The sequence below is a fragment of the Fringilla coelebs genome (assembly GCF_963513975.1).
Source record: "Fringilla coelebs genome assembly, chromosome: 29".
NCBI lineage: Eukaryota > Metazoa > Chordata > Aves > Passeriformes > Fringillidae > Fringilla > Fringilla coelebs.
Genome location: NC_140055.1, coordinates 553,229 through 567,447, shown reverse-complemented (window position 1 = coordinate 567,447; position 14,219 = coordinate 553,229). Strand labels below are relative to the sequence as shown.

The 14,219-nt window shown below is 53.8% G+C and overlaps 6 protein-coding genes across 6 annotated transcripts; 3 read left to right on the top strand and 3 right to left on the bottom strand.

The window, feature by feature from the left end:
* Positions 1-3,032: 3,032 nt before the first annotated feature.
* On the top strand, positions 3,033-3,866 carry LOC311163813 (uncharacterized protein; the record flags this gene model as incomplete). The annotated part of the gene is made up of 1 exon (XM_084222941.1): positions 3,033-3,866. The coding sequence occupies one exon, from the start codon at positions 3,033-3,035 to the stop codon at positions 3,864-3,866; it is 834 nt and encodes a 277-aa protein (XP_084079067.1).
* A 684-nt stretch (positions 3,867-4,550) lies between these two features.
* On the bottom strand, positions 4,551-4,943 carry LOC311164041 (feather keratin 3-like; the record flags this gene model as incomplete). Its single annotated transcript, XM_084223299.1, has 1 exon — positions 4,551-4,943. The coding sequence occupies one exon, from the start codon at positions 4,941-4,943 to the stop codon at positions 4,551-4,553; it is 393 nt and encodes a 130-aa protein (XP_084079425.1).
* A 3,848-nt stretch (positions 4,944-8,791) lies between these two features.
* Positions 8,792-9,184, bottom strand: LOC311163796 (feather keratin 3-like; the record flags this gene model as incomplete). Its single annotated transcript, XM_084222925.1, has 1 exon — positions 8,792-9,184. The coding sequence occupies one exon, from the start codon at positions 9,182-9,184 to the stop codon at positions 8,792-8,794; it is 393 nt and encodes a 130-aa protein (XP_084079051.1).
* A 1,060-nt stretch (positions 9,185-10,244) lies between these two features.
* On the top strand, positions 10,245-10,637 carry LOC311163901 (feather keratin 3-like; the record flags this gene model as incomplete). Its single annotated transcript, XM_084223071.1, has 1 exon — positions 10,245-10,637. The coding sequence occupies one exon, from the start codon at positions 10,245-10,247 to the stop codon at positions 10,635-10,637; it is 393 nt and encodes a 130-aa protein (XP_084079197.1).
* A 1,326-nt stretch (positions 10,638-11,963) lies between these two features.
* On the bottom strand, positions 11,964-12,329 carry LOC311164008 (feather keratin 3-like; the record flags this gene model as incomplete). The annotated part of the gene is made up of 1 exon (XM_084223232.1): positions 11,964-12,329. The coding sequence occupies one exon, from the start codon at positions 12,327-12,329 to the stop codon at positions 11,964-11,966; it is 366 nt and encodes a 121-aa protein (XP_084079358.1).
* Positions 12,330-13,397: 1,068 nt separating this feature from the next.
* LOC311163902 (feather keratin 3-like) lies at positions 13,398-13,790 on the top strand (the record flags this gene model as incomplete). The annotated part of the gene is made up of 1 exon (XM_084223072.1): positions 13,398-13,790. The coding sequence occupies one exon, from the start codon at positions 13,398-13,400 to the stop codon at positions 13,788-13,790; it is 393 nt and encodes a 130-aa protein (XP_084079198.1).
* Positions 13,791-14,219: the final 429 nt, after the last annotated feature.

Sequence of the window (14,219 nt, the reverse complement as noted above, 5' to 3'; positions counted from 1 at the left end):
CCTTCTGTGCTGGGAGGCTGCAAGGCACAGCAGAAAGGACTTTGGAGCTAAACTGGCTGAGAAGAATCGAAATTAAACTGCGTGTGTGAAATAGCAGAGGGAAACAGGTAAATTCAAAGGTGATGTCAAAGAAGTCTCAAGGGAGTCTCATCTCCACCTTTAGCTTTCCTCTCACCACGATCATCCTTGCAAGAGAAATTCTGGGCTGGATAAATTAAACAAACTTATAGCACAAAGATTCAGTCAAAGTTGTACAACCAACGCAAAGGAAGCCAAGAGGAAGAGGAAAAACAGCTCGTTGACTTCGTGCTGTAATTCAGATTTTATGGGGATGAGCGACAACGCTTACCTTGTTCGCTGCAGGGATGGGAGCAGGAGCAGTGGATGAAGGGCTGTGGGTGATCTGAGCTTTTATATCCTCCTCAAAGCCACCCTCTGAGCCTCCCATCCTGGTTTATTACAAAACCAATGCCACAGTGGGCGCTTCCATTCTGTCACCTCAGCAATGTCCCCTCCCAAACTCGCGTGGCTATGACACAACTGCTGATGGCAATCAGCTCCCTCTGAGGGCGATCCCAGGGGGTTTGGGGAACATGGGGCTGAAGGGTGGTCGTGGAGTCATCGGTTAAAGCCAGTCCAATTTTAATATCCTGTTAAATTGGGGCATTTTAATGGCCATGGTGTCACTTCCATGGTGTGGAGCCCTTTGTGGTGCCGCCAGGTGAAGATCGCCCAGCTGGACCTAAAATCGTGGCTCTGAGAGGACATGAATCCTCTTTGTAGCTGAGTAGGGACCTGTAAAAGTTGTCCCCAAAGAGGCAGAAATTGGTGCAGCCTGAAGACATCTCGGCCTTAAGCTAATTCCAAATATTTCATGATTTCATTTGAAGTCTCAACTTCCACAAGTTCAGTTTGAAATACATTAAAAATCTTAATTTTCTTTCCCGCCCCACATGAAGTGCTGACCACTACAGAAAAAAAAGAGAATGTAATACAGTAATAATAAAATAAAAATATATTTTATTAGGATGAGTCTGGGACATCCTGCAGGTATTTATTTTCCTTCCTCTTGCAATTGTTTTCTAATTTTATGACATTGCAAAAGAGAGGCAATAAATTACCTCTAAATTGTAAAATAGCTCTGTTTGTGAAGTGTCATCAGGATTTGCTGATAATAATGAGAGGTACTGGAGGTTAATGACTTTAAGCTGCCTCACAAATACTCATTAATAGTCAGGGCTTGCAGTTTCTGTTATTATCCTATTAAATGGACGCTGGGAGTTCTGAGGATTTATTCTGAGTTAGGAGCTCCCTTGTTATGAAACAGCATCATTTGAAAATATCAATCAATGTCACTCCTCTTGAATCCTTAATCAGCCTCTGATTAATAATTTCAGTGCTGGCAATGATTTAATTTTCATTCATGAGCTCAAATTTTTTATTTTATTAAGCTATTAACATGTTTGGAATGACTGTGACATGTTCATCATCTGCCACATCGAGCGCAGCTTCTTCTTCATTTATGAGGCAGCACTTTGATGAAATATCTTAAATTTTAGGGGAGAAATTAAAGCCTGATTGCAAATTATCTAAATTTTCAGGCTTAACTATCAATGTTCTGCACAAAAGGGGTCTCAAACTGATGTTCTAAAATCTCAGCTCTTGGAGCCTCGCCTGTAAATATTTTGTCCATGAAATTGCGCCCCATGACACGGAGCCCTCAGCTCACGCGTCTCTGAACTGACGCTCCTGCCCCACTTTTGGGTGCTGACATTTCTGTGTTTGTGCCTAACCCACCAAATATGAATTTCCTGTGGGCGTTGACAAAGCCCCTCATGGTGCTGGAAGGATCTGGAACATCCTCCAAGTGTCACCACATTCCAAAGCCAGCAGGGAATGGAACAATGGAGCCCAACTTGGAATTGTTGAGTAATTAATGGCATTTGAGCTGCAAATACAGATAAGAACCCCTCATGTTTCTGAAGCATTTGGAAATAATTGATATTTTCTTCATTTTTCACGCCCGTCTCTCTCTTTTTGTGCAGCTCCCGTGGATTTTCACGGGGATTCACTTGAATTTTAAAAGACAAAGTTAATTAATCTGAACTCATCGAACCCAAAGACAGCGCTCGTGATGGGGATTATTACCTCATCCTTCACCAGCTCGATGCCCTCAAGTCTGTCCTGACATGGCCTCACGCCCGTTTTTGTGTGTGGGGAGTGGCAGTGCAAAGCCAGCAGAATTAAATCCCTCCGTGTGAGGGTTGTTCTGTGTGGGACCGGAGGCACGGAGGGCGTTTCGTCCCTGTAAGCACTTTGGGAAATGTATAAAAGCTGCCACCACTCTGAGCCTCTCCATCCACATCTCCTGAGTTATTCGCCTTGGTGAACAGGGTAAGTCCGATTTGAACTCCTCTATCCTTCTCTATCCTTCTTTTTTCCCCGTCCAATTCTTTGATTTATGGATTGGCAGATTTGAAAACTGTGGGTCTGAGAAGGCCGTTGTAGAATAAAATGAGAATTTTCACCATGCCGCCTGGAATAACCATTTCCAGGCATTTTAGATAAAATGCATGACTGTAAAATTTAAAAATATCTGAGTGATCATTCCCACCTTGTGGGAATCTAAGGGTAAATGTTCTGGTTTGGCAGCTGAGGGCTACTTGGGAAAGGATATGAAACTACAAAAATTGCTGCTGTGTATCAGACACTTCTTAACTTCCTTTAGATACATTGCTAGATTTCAGTTGGCCTTAATAAATTTATAAAGAGAAAAAAACAGATTTGTCACAGTGTAAGAAGTGTCACCAGAGATGACACCAGATGTTTTCATCTGTGTGTGACATCTTGGGGACCTTACAGCAAGCAGAGTCTAGAATGTGATTTCTGTGGTCAGATACGGGTCAGATTTGGAAAGCAACCAACTCTGGGCTCCCACATTTTCCATGGCACAGCACAGGCAGAGTCAGGTGGAAATTTCTGGATCTGAAACCCTTCTCCTGCTGTGCCTTGCAGCCTCCCAGCACAGAAGGATGTCCTACCCCAGCGAGTCCTGCGGCGTCAGCTGCCCCCAGCCCATCGCCGAGAGCTCCAACGAGCCGTGTGTGCAGCAGTGCCCCGACTCCAGAGCCCTGATCCTGCCCCCGCCGGTGGTGGTGACGCTCCCGGGCCCCGTGCTCAGCACCTGTCCCCAGGAGAGCGTTGTGGGATCGTCGGGCCCAGCCTTGCCGGGGCGTTCCTTCAGCTCCCGCAGCTCCCAGGGCTACGGGGGCTCCTTTGGCCTGGGAGGATCTGGGGGTTATGGGGGCTCCCTGGCCTTGGGGGGCTCCTCTGGCTATGGGGGTTCCTTTGGGTCTGGAGGTTATGGGGGCTCCCTGGGCTATGGGGGCTCCTCTGGCTATGGAGGCTCCCTGGGCTATGGGGGCTCCCTTGGATATGGGGGCTCCCGGGGCTATGGGGGTTTCTCAGGCTATGGGGGCTCCCTTGGATATGGGGGGTCCCGGGGCTATGGGGGCTCCTTTGGTCTAGGAAGCTGTGGGGGCTATGGGGGCTCCCAGGGCTATGGGGACTCCCTGGGATATGGGGGCTCCCTTGGCTATGGCCGTTCCCTGGGTTATGGAGGTGACACTGGCTATGGGGGCTCCTTCGGGGGCTATGGGGGCTCCTTCGGGGGCTATGGGGGCTCCCTGGGGGGCTATGGGGGCTCCCTCGGGGGCTATGGGGGCTCCCAGGGGGGCTATGGGGGCTCCTTTGGCAATTGCGGGAGGTCCTACAGCTCCGGTTTCTCCTCGCGGGGCCTGGGCTATTCCCAGCCCGGCTCCCAGAGATGGGGCAGGTCCCGCCGCGGGAGCTGTGGGGTTTTCTAAAGCCCCCTGGCAGTGCCAGCCTCCAGAGGCAGTGCCAGCCCTGGAGCCCAGCCCGGGCCATGGGGACACCGGGCAGGAGCCGCTGGCAGCGGCAGCTGAGTGTGCCCAGAAGCCCTGGGTATGCCCTGAGCCCTCCATCCCCTCTCTGCCCTGAGCCCTCCATCCCTTGGGATTCCCTGAGCCCTCCATCCCCTAGGGATTCCCTGAGTCCTCCATCCCTGGCTTATCCTGGTCCTGAGCTGGTCCCTGTTCCCAGAGCACGAATTCTGCATCCCCTGCTTTTCCCAGGATCGCCTGGATTCCCTGCCCTCGGCTGTTGCTCTTCTCTCTGACATTAAATCCCTGTTGGTGTTGCACAAAAGCCTCTCTGGTTTTCGTTGGTCCTTGTTTTCCTCTGGGGGTATATTCCCTCTTGTGCTGGACGGAGATGCCTGGAGTTCCTCACTTGGCCAAGGCCCTTGGGTCATTGTCATTTGGGAAAAGGAGGCAAAGAGACAGAAATTGGATGCAGGAAAACTTTATTGTAGGAAGAAGGGCAGGAGAGGCAGGGAGAGGGAGGGTGGGCAGGCCCCGGGCAGGCCGGGTGTCACGGGCTGCAGGCGGCCAGGGCAGCTTGGGCACAGCTCAACTTCTCCATGCTGGGCTGAGGCGGCCACAGAGGCTGTGGGGCTGTTGCTGGTGGCTCTAGCAGGGCCCGCAGGTGTCCCAGAGCTTCTTGCTGTAGCGGGGCAGGGCGCAAGGGCTGCAGGCGGGAGCAGCGTAGGCTCTGCCAAAGGTGCAGAGGCCCCCCGAGGCCTGGGTGGCGCCGGCGCCGTAGAGGCCGCCCAGCCCCAGGTTGGCGCCAAAGGCCGGTGCTCCGGAGGAGCCCACCACGGCCTGCTGGGGGAAGGAGCTGAGGATGGGGCCGGGGAAGGTGACCACCACGGGCGGGGGCTGGATGAAGGCAGACGAGTCGGGGCACTGGCGGGCGCACAGCTCGTTGCAGCTCTCAGCGATGGGCTGGGGCACAGCCACGCTGGTCCTGGGCGGGCACAGGTCTGTGCTGGTCCTGGGGGGGCACAGGTCGTAGCAGGACATCTTGCAGTGAGAGAGATGAAGCTGAAAGGGAATTCCGAAAAACAGGGCTTAGAACAGGCATGGGGAGCTCCCAGTTCAGCAGTTGCCTGTTCCCAGGCTTGCCACAAATCCTGATTGACTGAAGTCTCACAGCCTTGCCCACCCTGCTCAGCACTGGCCCTGTGCCCTGCAGCCCCCTCAGAGCCCTGACCCCCACACCCCCAGACCTCACAATCCCTGTCCCAGACCCTGTGCCCAGCCTGGCTCTGTCAGTCCTGACCTAGGGGTCATAGCAGGACATCTTGCACTGCTCAGGGTTGGTTTGTGACAGATAGAGACATAAAAACTATAAAAACTCAGAAGCTGATGAGAGAAATTTTCAACATGAGTGAAATCACTGCGTTGTGGTTTATGCTCATCCTTGACTGTCATGGTGTACACCCACTGAGCACCTTAATAAAGAAATTCCTGTGTAAAACCATCCTCAGAATGACCAGACCTCACAGACTGATCTTTTTTCTGGCCCCACATGGTTGTATCGTTTAGCTTTTGGAAATGCCTACCCTGAAGATCAATATAAAAACCCCAGTCCCATCTCCTATGAACTTCCCTTAAGGTGGGAAGCTGGGAAGATCTGGGGACTCCCAAAGATTTGGGGACTGCCAAATCCCACATTTCCCACCGGTTTCATTGAGAGTAATTCCAGACAGAAACAATGTAAAGCTGTTCTAAATCTCAGCACTCCTAAAGGAATCTTCTACAACTGCTCTGGTACGGGTTCTGATTAAATAAATAGAAAGAAATTAAAAATTCATACTCACCAAGCTCCACAAGGTGAATGAGCTGCGAGAAGTGTCTGGATGGACCCAGGCACTGGAGCTTATATAGAGGATCCCAACATTCCTGAGGGCTTGGAATCTTGCTTGGAGTGGGGGTTCTGCCTGGAATAAATTGTTTACCAGCTTTGAGTCACAAAAGTTTGGAGTTTGTGGCAGTTCTGATTTCATTCACATTCTCCTATCGTGTGATGTCGCAGTTTCACCATCCTGATTTCTTTAATCTTGGGTCTTAATTGGCGCTGGCAACTCCTGGCATCATTAGAGTGACCTCACTGGAATTGCCATGTTCATTAAGCTGACTCCACATGTTGCTTCTTCCTTTACAACCTTGTCATGAGCTTGTCTGCTCCAAGATTTTGTAAGACTCCTCTTTGGCTGACAAGGACATTTTTCCTTAACAGCCCTTTAAAATTATCTGATAAATTAATTAGAAGCAGAAACCAGCTTATTCCAGAACTACCCAGGAATAAATGTGTTTTCCACCCCTAATTAAAGAGACCTTGTTGGTCTGAGATGGATTTGAGGGGTCATGACTATCTGCTGAGATCATCCAGGACACTCAGCAATTCCCCAATAATTTTCCATTGAGAGGAAGGTTTGGAATCAATCGCTGATAAAAATCACCTTGTTTTACTAAAAAGGTTTTAGTGGGAAGTGAAATTCAGTTTTAAAGGGGGCAATGGTGCTGAATGTTCCCACATCAAGCCCTCTGATTCCAATTTTGAGGAAAAACCAAGAGGCAGATCAAGGTTTTTCTTTAATGTCGCAGGTGCAATTTCTTATCAAGAGTGTTCTGGCTCTTCTTGAGAAAAATACTTTGTAATGATTTCACAAGCATTCATTATCTGCTGTTCAACCCAGCTAATGTTCGGTGTTGTATGACATGAGTGATTTAGACATTTCACTCTTACACAACCCCAGCTGCTTTAATGTGCAGGAAACAAGGTGGTGCCTGCCATTACTTTAATTAAATCATTATTTGTGCCATTGGAAGTCAAGGGTTAATAATGAATGCAGATCTTCTTTTCCTTCTTTAAAAAAACATTCTTTCCATGTATATGGTTGAATCATCTGTGAGTTTAAGATTCCACTTTTGCTGTATTTGCCTTATTTCAAGCTATATTTTCCATTAAAAATTAAATATTTGTGATTATATACCTTTTTTTGTGATTTTTCAGAGCACAACTTTTAGATCTTCACCTGTATCCAGTGCATTTTACAGACCCTTCTTGTAATTCCTCAGAAATCCCCCCAGAGATCTGCTCTGAATTCCTACACTGAAGATTGGTTGTTGCAGTCCAGGTTCATGCCAATATTTTCATTTTCTCGGCAGGTGAAAAAGATTTGGGTTTAGGTTTGGGTTTTGTTTGTTGCCTCAACAAATTTCCCTGTTTTTGCTGCAGGGGAAGGAAAAAAATTATTCTCCAAGCACAGAAAGGGCTTGGAGTGGTTCCCACACCTCCCAGCCTGGGGTGGATTTCCTTGCCTTGATCTATATTTTACAAAAATCTGACAGCCAGAGCAAGTTGTGCCTCATCCCTGTCCCAAACTCCCTTCAAATCCGACCCCTTTGGATGGCCTGCATCAAAACCCCTGTGGGCAGCAGGGGAGATGTGCCCTGCTCAGGTGAGACCTCACCTGCAGAGCTGCCCCAGCCCTGGATCCCAGCCCAGGGAGGACCTGGAGCTGCTGGGGAGAACCCAGAGGAGGCTCCAGGATGATCCGAGGGATGGAGCAGCTCTGCTGGGAGGGAAGGCTGAGAGAACTGGGATTATTCTGTTGGGAGAAGGGGCAGCTCTGAGCTGACCTGCCTGTGGCCTTGCAGGACATGAAGGGGCTACAAGAAACACAGGGAGAGACAATTCCCAATGGATGGAGTGGCAGGACAAGGGGAAATGGGTTCAGACTGACAGGGAGGAGGTTTAGATGCGATTTTGGGGGTAAATTCCCCCCTGTGAGCATGGGGATGCCCTGGCACAGGATATTCCACGGCTGTCCCATCCCTGGCAGTGTCCAAGGCCAGGCTGGACAGGGCTTGCAGCAACCTGGGTGGAGGAAGGTGTCCCTGCCCATGGCAGGGTGTGGAACGAGATGATTTTAAGATCCCTTCCCACCCAAACCCTTCCATGATTCTGTGATTGCCTCTCTCCACTTTGTATTAAAAACACCCCGATTTCAGCGCTCTCTGGGCTACAAAATTTATTTGGAGGGTTCCTGTGAGGAAAAAAAAAATCTAAGTCCAGATTTTCTGAGCAACAAGGGCTGTGAGAGCACTTGGGAAGCACTGAGCAATGAGCTCTGCTCCCTGTTTTGTTGTTTTGTAGCCCTCGCACGTCCCAGGGCTGAGTAACAGTGCCCAGAGCAGGGAGGAGCTGCCAGGCACCTCAGCCCTGATCAGATCGTTCGTAGCCGCTGGGTTTGGCCAGGCTGGGCCCTGCCCTGCCCTTACTTTCCCTTTTGTGTCATCCAGGGCAGGCTGCTCCTCTCAGAGTGGCTCCAGCACTCCCAGGCCCTCTCCAGTGGCTCTCCAGAGATTTAAGCAAGAAGAAATGGTCAAGGTGAATAGCTCTGTTATGAGCAGGTAGAGACCTCTAGTGAGCACGCAGAATCATTTAAAATAAAAAAAAAAAAGATGGAAACACAAAAATTCGATGCATGAAAGATTTATTGTAGGAACAACTTGAATAAACAACATGGAGTACAAAGGAAAACATGGGAAAACAGGAGGTGCAAAGAGAATCCAAAAAATAAAGCTAAAGGTTTTAGCTCATGCAGTTGTCAAGAAGCAGAGCTAAAACAATGCAAGTACGACAGGGCCAACATAAACAATAAAGATAAGGAAAGAGCAATGACAGTGTTATACTTAATAAATTCACAAAAGAAAACAGTAGGGACCAGATCTCCAAACTGAAACAAAGTAAAATACTAAACATAGGAAAAGAAAAGTGATAAAGGAAAGAGCAATGGCAGCAACAATTCAGATGAACAAGATCTAGATTGCTGACAGATGGCAAAGGCTCTGGGATGAGTCTAGCAGGACCCGCAGGTGTCCCAGAGCTTCTTGCTGTAGCGGGGCAGGGCGCAAGGGCTGCAGGCGGGAGCAGCGTAGGCTCTGCCAAAGGTGCAGAGGCCCCCCGAGGCCTGGGTGGCGCCGGCGCCGTAGAGGCCGCCCAGCCCCAGGTTGGCGCCAAAGGCCGGTGCTCCGGAGGAGCCCACCACGGCCTGCTGGGGGAAGGAGCTGAGGATGGGGCCGGGGAAGGTGACCACCACGGGCGGGGGCTGGATGAAGGCAGACGAGTCGGGGCACTGGCGGGCGCACAGCTCGTTGCAGCTCTCAGCGATGGGCTGGGGCACAGCCACGCTGGTCCTGGGCGGGCACAGGTCTGTGCTGGTCCTGGGGGGGCACAGGTCGTAGCAGGACATCTTGGAGTGGGATCCGAGGGTGCTCTGCAAGAGAGGGCAGCCATGGCAGGAGAGCAGCCCAGGGCAGCGCCCCAGCCACAGGGCCAGGGTGCCAGGGAGCCGTGAGCAGAAGCGCTGGCACACTTACCCTTGTTCTCGAGGAGGAGAAGGTGGCCAGGGCAGTGCTTGGTCCAGTCTGGCCCAGGCAGGGCTTTTATAGCAGCCCTGGCATTTCTCAGCTCCCGGCTGGCCAATCTGCACAGGGGACACTCCCTCCTGCTGCTGCTGCTGCTGCTGACACCAGGGCTGTGGGGCCCCTGCCCCTCCCTGAGTCAGCATCCCCCAGGTGCCAGCCCAGCACATCCCGCTGCCCAAGCCATCTTGCCCTTCCTGCCACGTCAGATCCTTGATAGCAGGGATGGCACCAAGGAATGGATTCTGGGAACACCTGTCAGGGGTTGGAACATCTTGGACAGGAGTGTCAGGGGCATTCACAATTGAGCGGATCTGTGCATCACAGGAGGGCCCTTCAGAACCAGACCCCATCTGCTTGCCTTCAGTGCCCAGGGAGTTGCACGAGGCTGGGAACAAAAACTTCCCCTGTCCGGCCTTGTCTTTCTAGGTCAAAGTGAGTTCTCCATCTGTCTCAGTCTGATTCCAGCCTTGCCGTCCACATTGGACCATTACAGGTGTTCCTGGAGCCCATTCCTGGGCGCAATCCTTGCTATCAAGGATCTGACATGGCAGGAAGGACATGATCGCTTGGGCAGCGGGATGTGCTGGGCTGGCACCTGGGGGATGCTGACTCAGGGAGGGGCAGGGGCAGCAGGGAGTGTCCCCTGTGCAGATTGGCCAGCCAGGAGCTGAGCAATGCCAGGGCTGCTATAAAAGCCCTGCCTGGGCCAGACTGGACCAAGCACTGCCCTGGCCACCTTCTCCTCCTCGGGAACAAGGGTAAGTGTGCCAGCGCTTCTGCTCACGGCTCCCTGGCACCCTGGCCCTGTGGTTAAGGTTTTGCCCTGGGCTGCTCTCCTGCCATGGCTGCCCTCTCTTGCAGAGCACCCTCGGATCCCACTCCAAGATGTCCTGCTACGACCTGTGCCCCCCCAGGACCAGCACAGACCTGTGCCCGCCCAGGACCAGCGTGGCTGTGCCCCAGCCCATCGCTGAGAGCTGCAACGAGCTGTGCGCCCGCCAGTGCCCCGACTCGTCTGCCTTCATCCAGCCCCCGCCCGTGGTGGTCACCTTCCCCGGCCCCATCCTCAGCTCCTTCCCCCAGCAGGCCGTGGTGGGCTCCTCCGGAGCACCGGCCTTTGGCGCCAACCTGGGGCTGGGCGGCCTCTACGGCGCCGGCGCCACCCAGGCCTCGGGGGGCCTCTGCACCTTTGGCAGAGCCTACGCTGCTCCCGCCTGCAGCCCTTGCGCCCTGCCCCGCTACAGCAAGAAGCTCTGGGACACCTGCGGGCCCTGCTAGAGCCACCAGCAACAGCCCCACAGCCCCTGTGGCCGCCTCAGCCCAGCATGGAGAAGTTGAGCTGTGCCCAAGCTGCCCTGGCCTCCTGCAGCCCGTGACACCCGGCCTGCCTGGGGCCTGCCCACCCTCCCTCTCCCTGCCTCTCCTGCCCTTCTTGCTACAATAAAGTTTTCCTGCATCCAATTTCTGTCTCTTTGCCTTTTCTTCCCATATCATGAATACTTCTGGGGGTAGGGAATTGTGGGAGTGAGCGTGGAAATGGTGTTCCTTGAAAAACTGAAAATGGAAGGGGACAGCAATGGTAAAATAGGAGCCGGAATGTTTTATTGGAGGTTATAGTGGAATAGGAAATGGCATCAAAGTAGAAGTGCATGTATATGAAGGACAGAAGTGAGAATGCGTCATGAAATTTTGAGATGAAGGAGAAGGAGCAGGAGCAGGAGCAGGAGCAGGAGCAGGAGCAGGAGAAGGAGAAGGAGAAGGAGAAGGAGAAGGAGAAGGAGAAGGAGAAGGAGAAGGAGAAGGAGAAGGAGAAGAAGGAGAAGGCGCTCTAAGCACTTTGACTCACGACATTTAAATATCCTCTTGCAGGCCATGACGCCTTATAGACCTGCAGGGGGCCTTTACAGACCTGCAGCCATGCTGGTGATGAGTAGGATTGTCCCCGGATCATCTGGGAGAAATCCAGGGGAAAGGCTGTCAGTGCTCCCATGCCTCTGTATCAGCCGTGTCTCTGCTAAAGGTCCAGGGATGGAAATCAGGGAGAAACTTGCTCATTGTTACACTCTATACATTGAATTTCCCCATCATCAGCTCCTTCTTCCGTTCTCTTTCTCTTTCTCTTTTTTATATTTTCTTGTCACCTTGTATCTCACGTTCTCCAACTCCTTCTCCAATTCTTCCTCCCTCGAAGGCAAAATCTTCCCACAGTCCTTTACCTTCTGATTCCATTTCCCCTTTGATTTCATATTCTCCTCTGCATCAACCTCCTCTGCCCTCTACCCACTTATCTTTTACCATCACCTCCCCCTTCCATTTTCCATTGCCCCTATCATCCCCCAACATCATTTCTCCTCCCACTCTTGGAACACCCCGAGGCTGGGGGAATCTCCAGGTTTTGGCAAAGGATGCAAAGAGACAGGAATTGGATGCAGAAAACTTTATTGTAGCAAGAAGGGCAGGAGAGGGAAGGAGAGGGAGGGTGGGCAGGCCCCCGGCAGGCCGGGTGTCACGGGCTGCAGGAGGCCAGGGCAGCTTGGGCACAGCTCAGCTTCTCCATGCTGGGCTGAGGCGGCCACAGGAGGTGTGGGGCTGTTGCTGGTGGCTCTAGCAGGGCCCGCAGGTGTCCCAGAGCTTCTTGCTGTAGCGGGGCAGGGCGCAAGGGCTGCAGGCGGGAGCAGCGTAGGCTCTGCCAAAGGTGCAGAGGCCCCCCGAGGCCTGGGTGGCGCCGGCGCCGTAGAGGCCGCCCAGCCCCAGGTTGGCGCCAAAGGCCGGTGCTCCGGAGGAGCCCACCACGGCCTGCTGGGGGAAGGAGCTGAGGATGGGGCCGGGGAAGGTGACCACCACGGGCGGGGGCTGGATGAAGGCAGACGAGTCGGGGCACTGGCGGGCGCACAGCTCGTTGCAGCTCTCAGCGATGGGCTGGGGCACAGCCACGCTGGTCCTGGGGGGGCACAGGTCGTAGCAGGACATCTTGGAGGGGGATCCGAGGGTGCTCTGCAAGAGAAGACAGCCATGGCAGGAGAGCAGCCCAGGGCAGCGCCCGAGCCACAGGGCCAGGGTGCCAGGGAGCCGTGAGCAGAAGCGCTGGCACACTTACCCTTGTTCTCGAGGAGGAGAAGGTGGCCAGGGCAGTGCTTGGTCCAGTCTGGCCCAGGCAGGGCTTTTATAGCAGCCCTGGCATTGCTCAGCTCCAGCCTGGCCAATCTGCACAGGGGACACTCCCTCCTGCTGCTGCTGCTGCTGTTGCTGCTGCTGCTGACACCAGGGCTGTGCGGCCCCTGCCCCTCCCTGAGTCAGCATCCCCCAGGTGCCAGCCCAGCACATTCCGCTGCCCAAGCCATCTTGGCCTTCCTGCCACGTCAGATTCTTGATAGCAGGGATGGCGCCCAGGAATTGACGCCAGGAAGATTTTTAATTGTCCAAAGGGGTGGGGCATGGCTGGAATCAGCCTTTGCCAGATGGACATCACTTCTCTTTGACCTCAGAAGATCAGGCGATGTTTTTGTTCCCACCCTTCTAGAACCCTGTGTGCACTGATGGCAGGAAGCTGGGCCCGGCTCTGCAGGGCTCTCCTGTGATGCACACATTCACTCCGTGGTGAAATCTTTTTCTACTCCAGCCGCGCACATACTCCAGCCCCTGACTGGTGTTCCTGGAGCCCATTCCTGGTTGCCGTCCCTGCTATCAAGTTCCTCACGTGGCAGGAAGGACATGATCGCTTGGGCAGCGGGATGTGCTGGGCTGGCACCTCGGAGATGCTGACTCAGGGAGGGGCAGGGGCAGCAGGGAGTGTCCCCTGTGCAGATTGGCCAGCCAGGAGCTGAGAAATGCCAGGGCTGCTATAAAAGCCCTGCCTGGGCCAGACTGGACCAAGCACTGCCCTGGCCACCTTCTCCTCCTCGGGAACAAGGGTAAGTCTGCCAGCGCTTCTGCTCACGGCTCCCTGGCACCCTGGCCCTGTGGTTAAGGTGTTGCCCTGGGCTGCTCTCCTGCCATGGCTGCCCTCTCTTGCAGAGCACCCTCGGATCCCACTGCAAGATGTCCTGCTACGACCTGTGCCCCCCCAGGACCTGCACAGACCTGTGCCCGCCCAGGACCAGCGTGGCTGTGCCCCAGCCCATCGCTGAGAGCTGCAACGAGCTGTGCGCCCGCCAGTGCCCCGACTCGTCTGCCTTCATCCAGCCCCCGCCCGTGGTGGTCACCTTCCCCGGCCCCATCCTCAGCTCCTTCCCCCAGCAGGCCGTGGTGGGCTCCTCCGGAGCACCGGCCTTTGGCGCCAACCTGGGGCTGGGCGGCCTCTACGGCGCCGGCGCCACCCAGGCCTCGGGGGGCCTCTGCACCTTTGGCAGAGCCTACGCTGCTCCCGCCTGCAGCCCTTGCGCCCTGCCCCGCTACAGCAAGAAGCTCTGGGACACCTGCGGGCCCTGCTAGAGCCACCAGCAACAGCCCCACAGCCCCTGTGGCCGCCTCAGCCCAGCATGGAGAAGCTGAGCTGTGCCCAAGCTGCCCTGGCCTCCTGCAGCCCGTGACACCCGGCCTGCCCGGGGCCTGCCCACCGTCCCTCTCCCTGCCTCTGCTGCCCTTCTTGCTACAATAAATGTTTTCTGCATCCAAATCCTGTCTCTTTGCCTCCTTTTCCCATGTCATGAAGTCCCCTGGGGATGGGGGAATTCCAAGCATGTCAGAGGAAATGTTGATGCTGGGTGGCCACAGGAAATGGAAAATGGAAGGGGAATGGAATGGTTCAACAGGAGTGGGGATGGAACAGTGCATGTGGAGGTGGGGAAGAAAATTAAATCCAAGCTGCTATAGAAGAAGTAGATGGACGCGAAAGGTTCAGTTAAGGATGTGGTGAAGGGG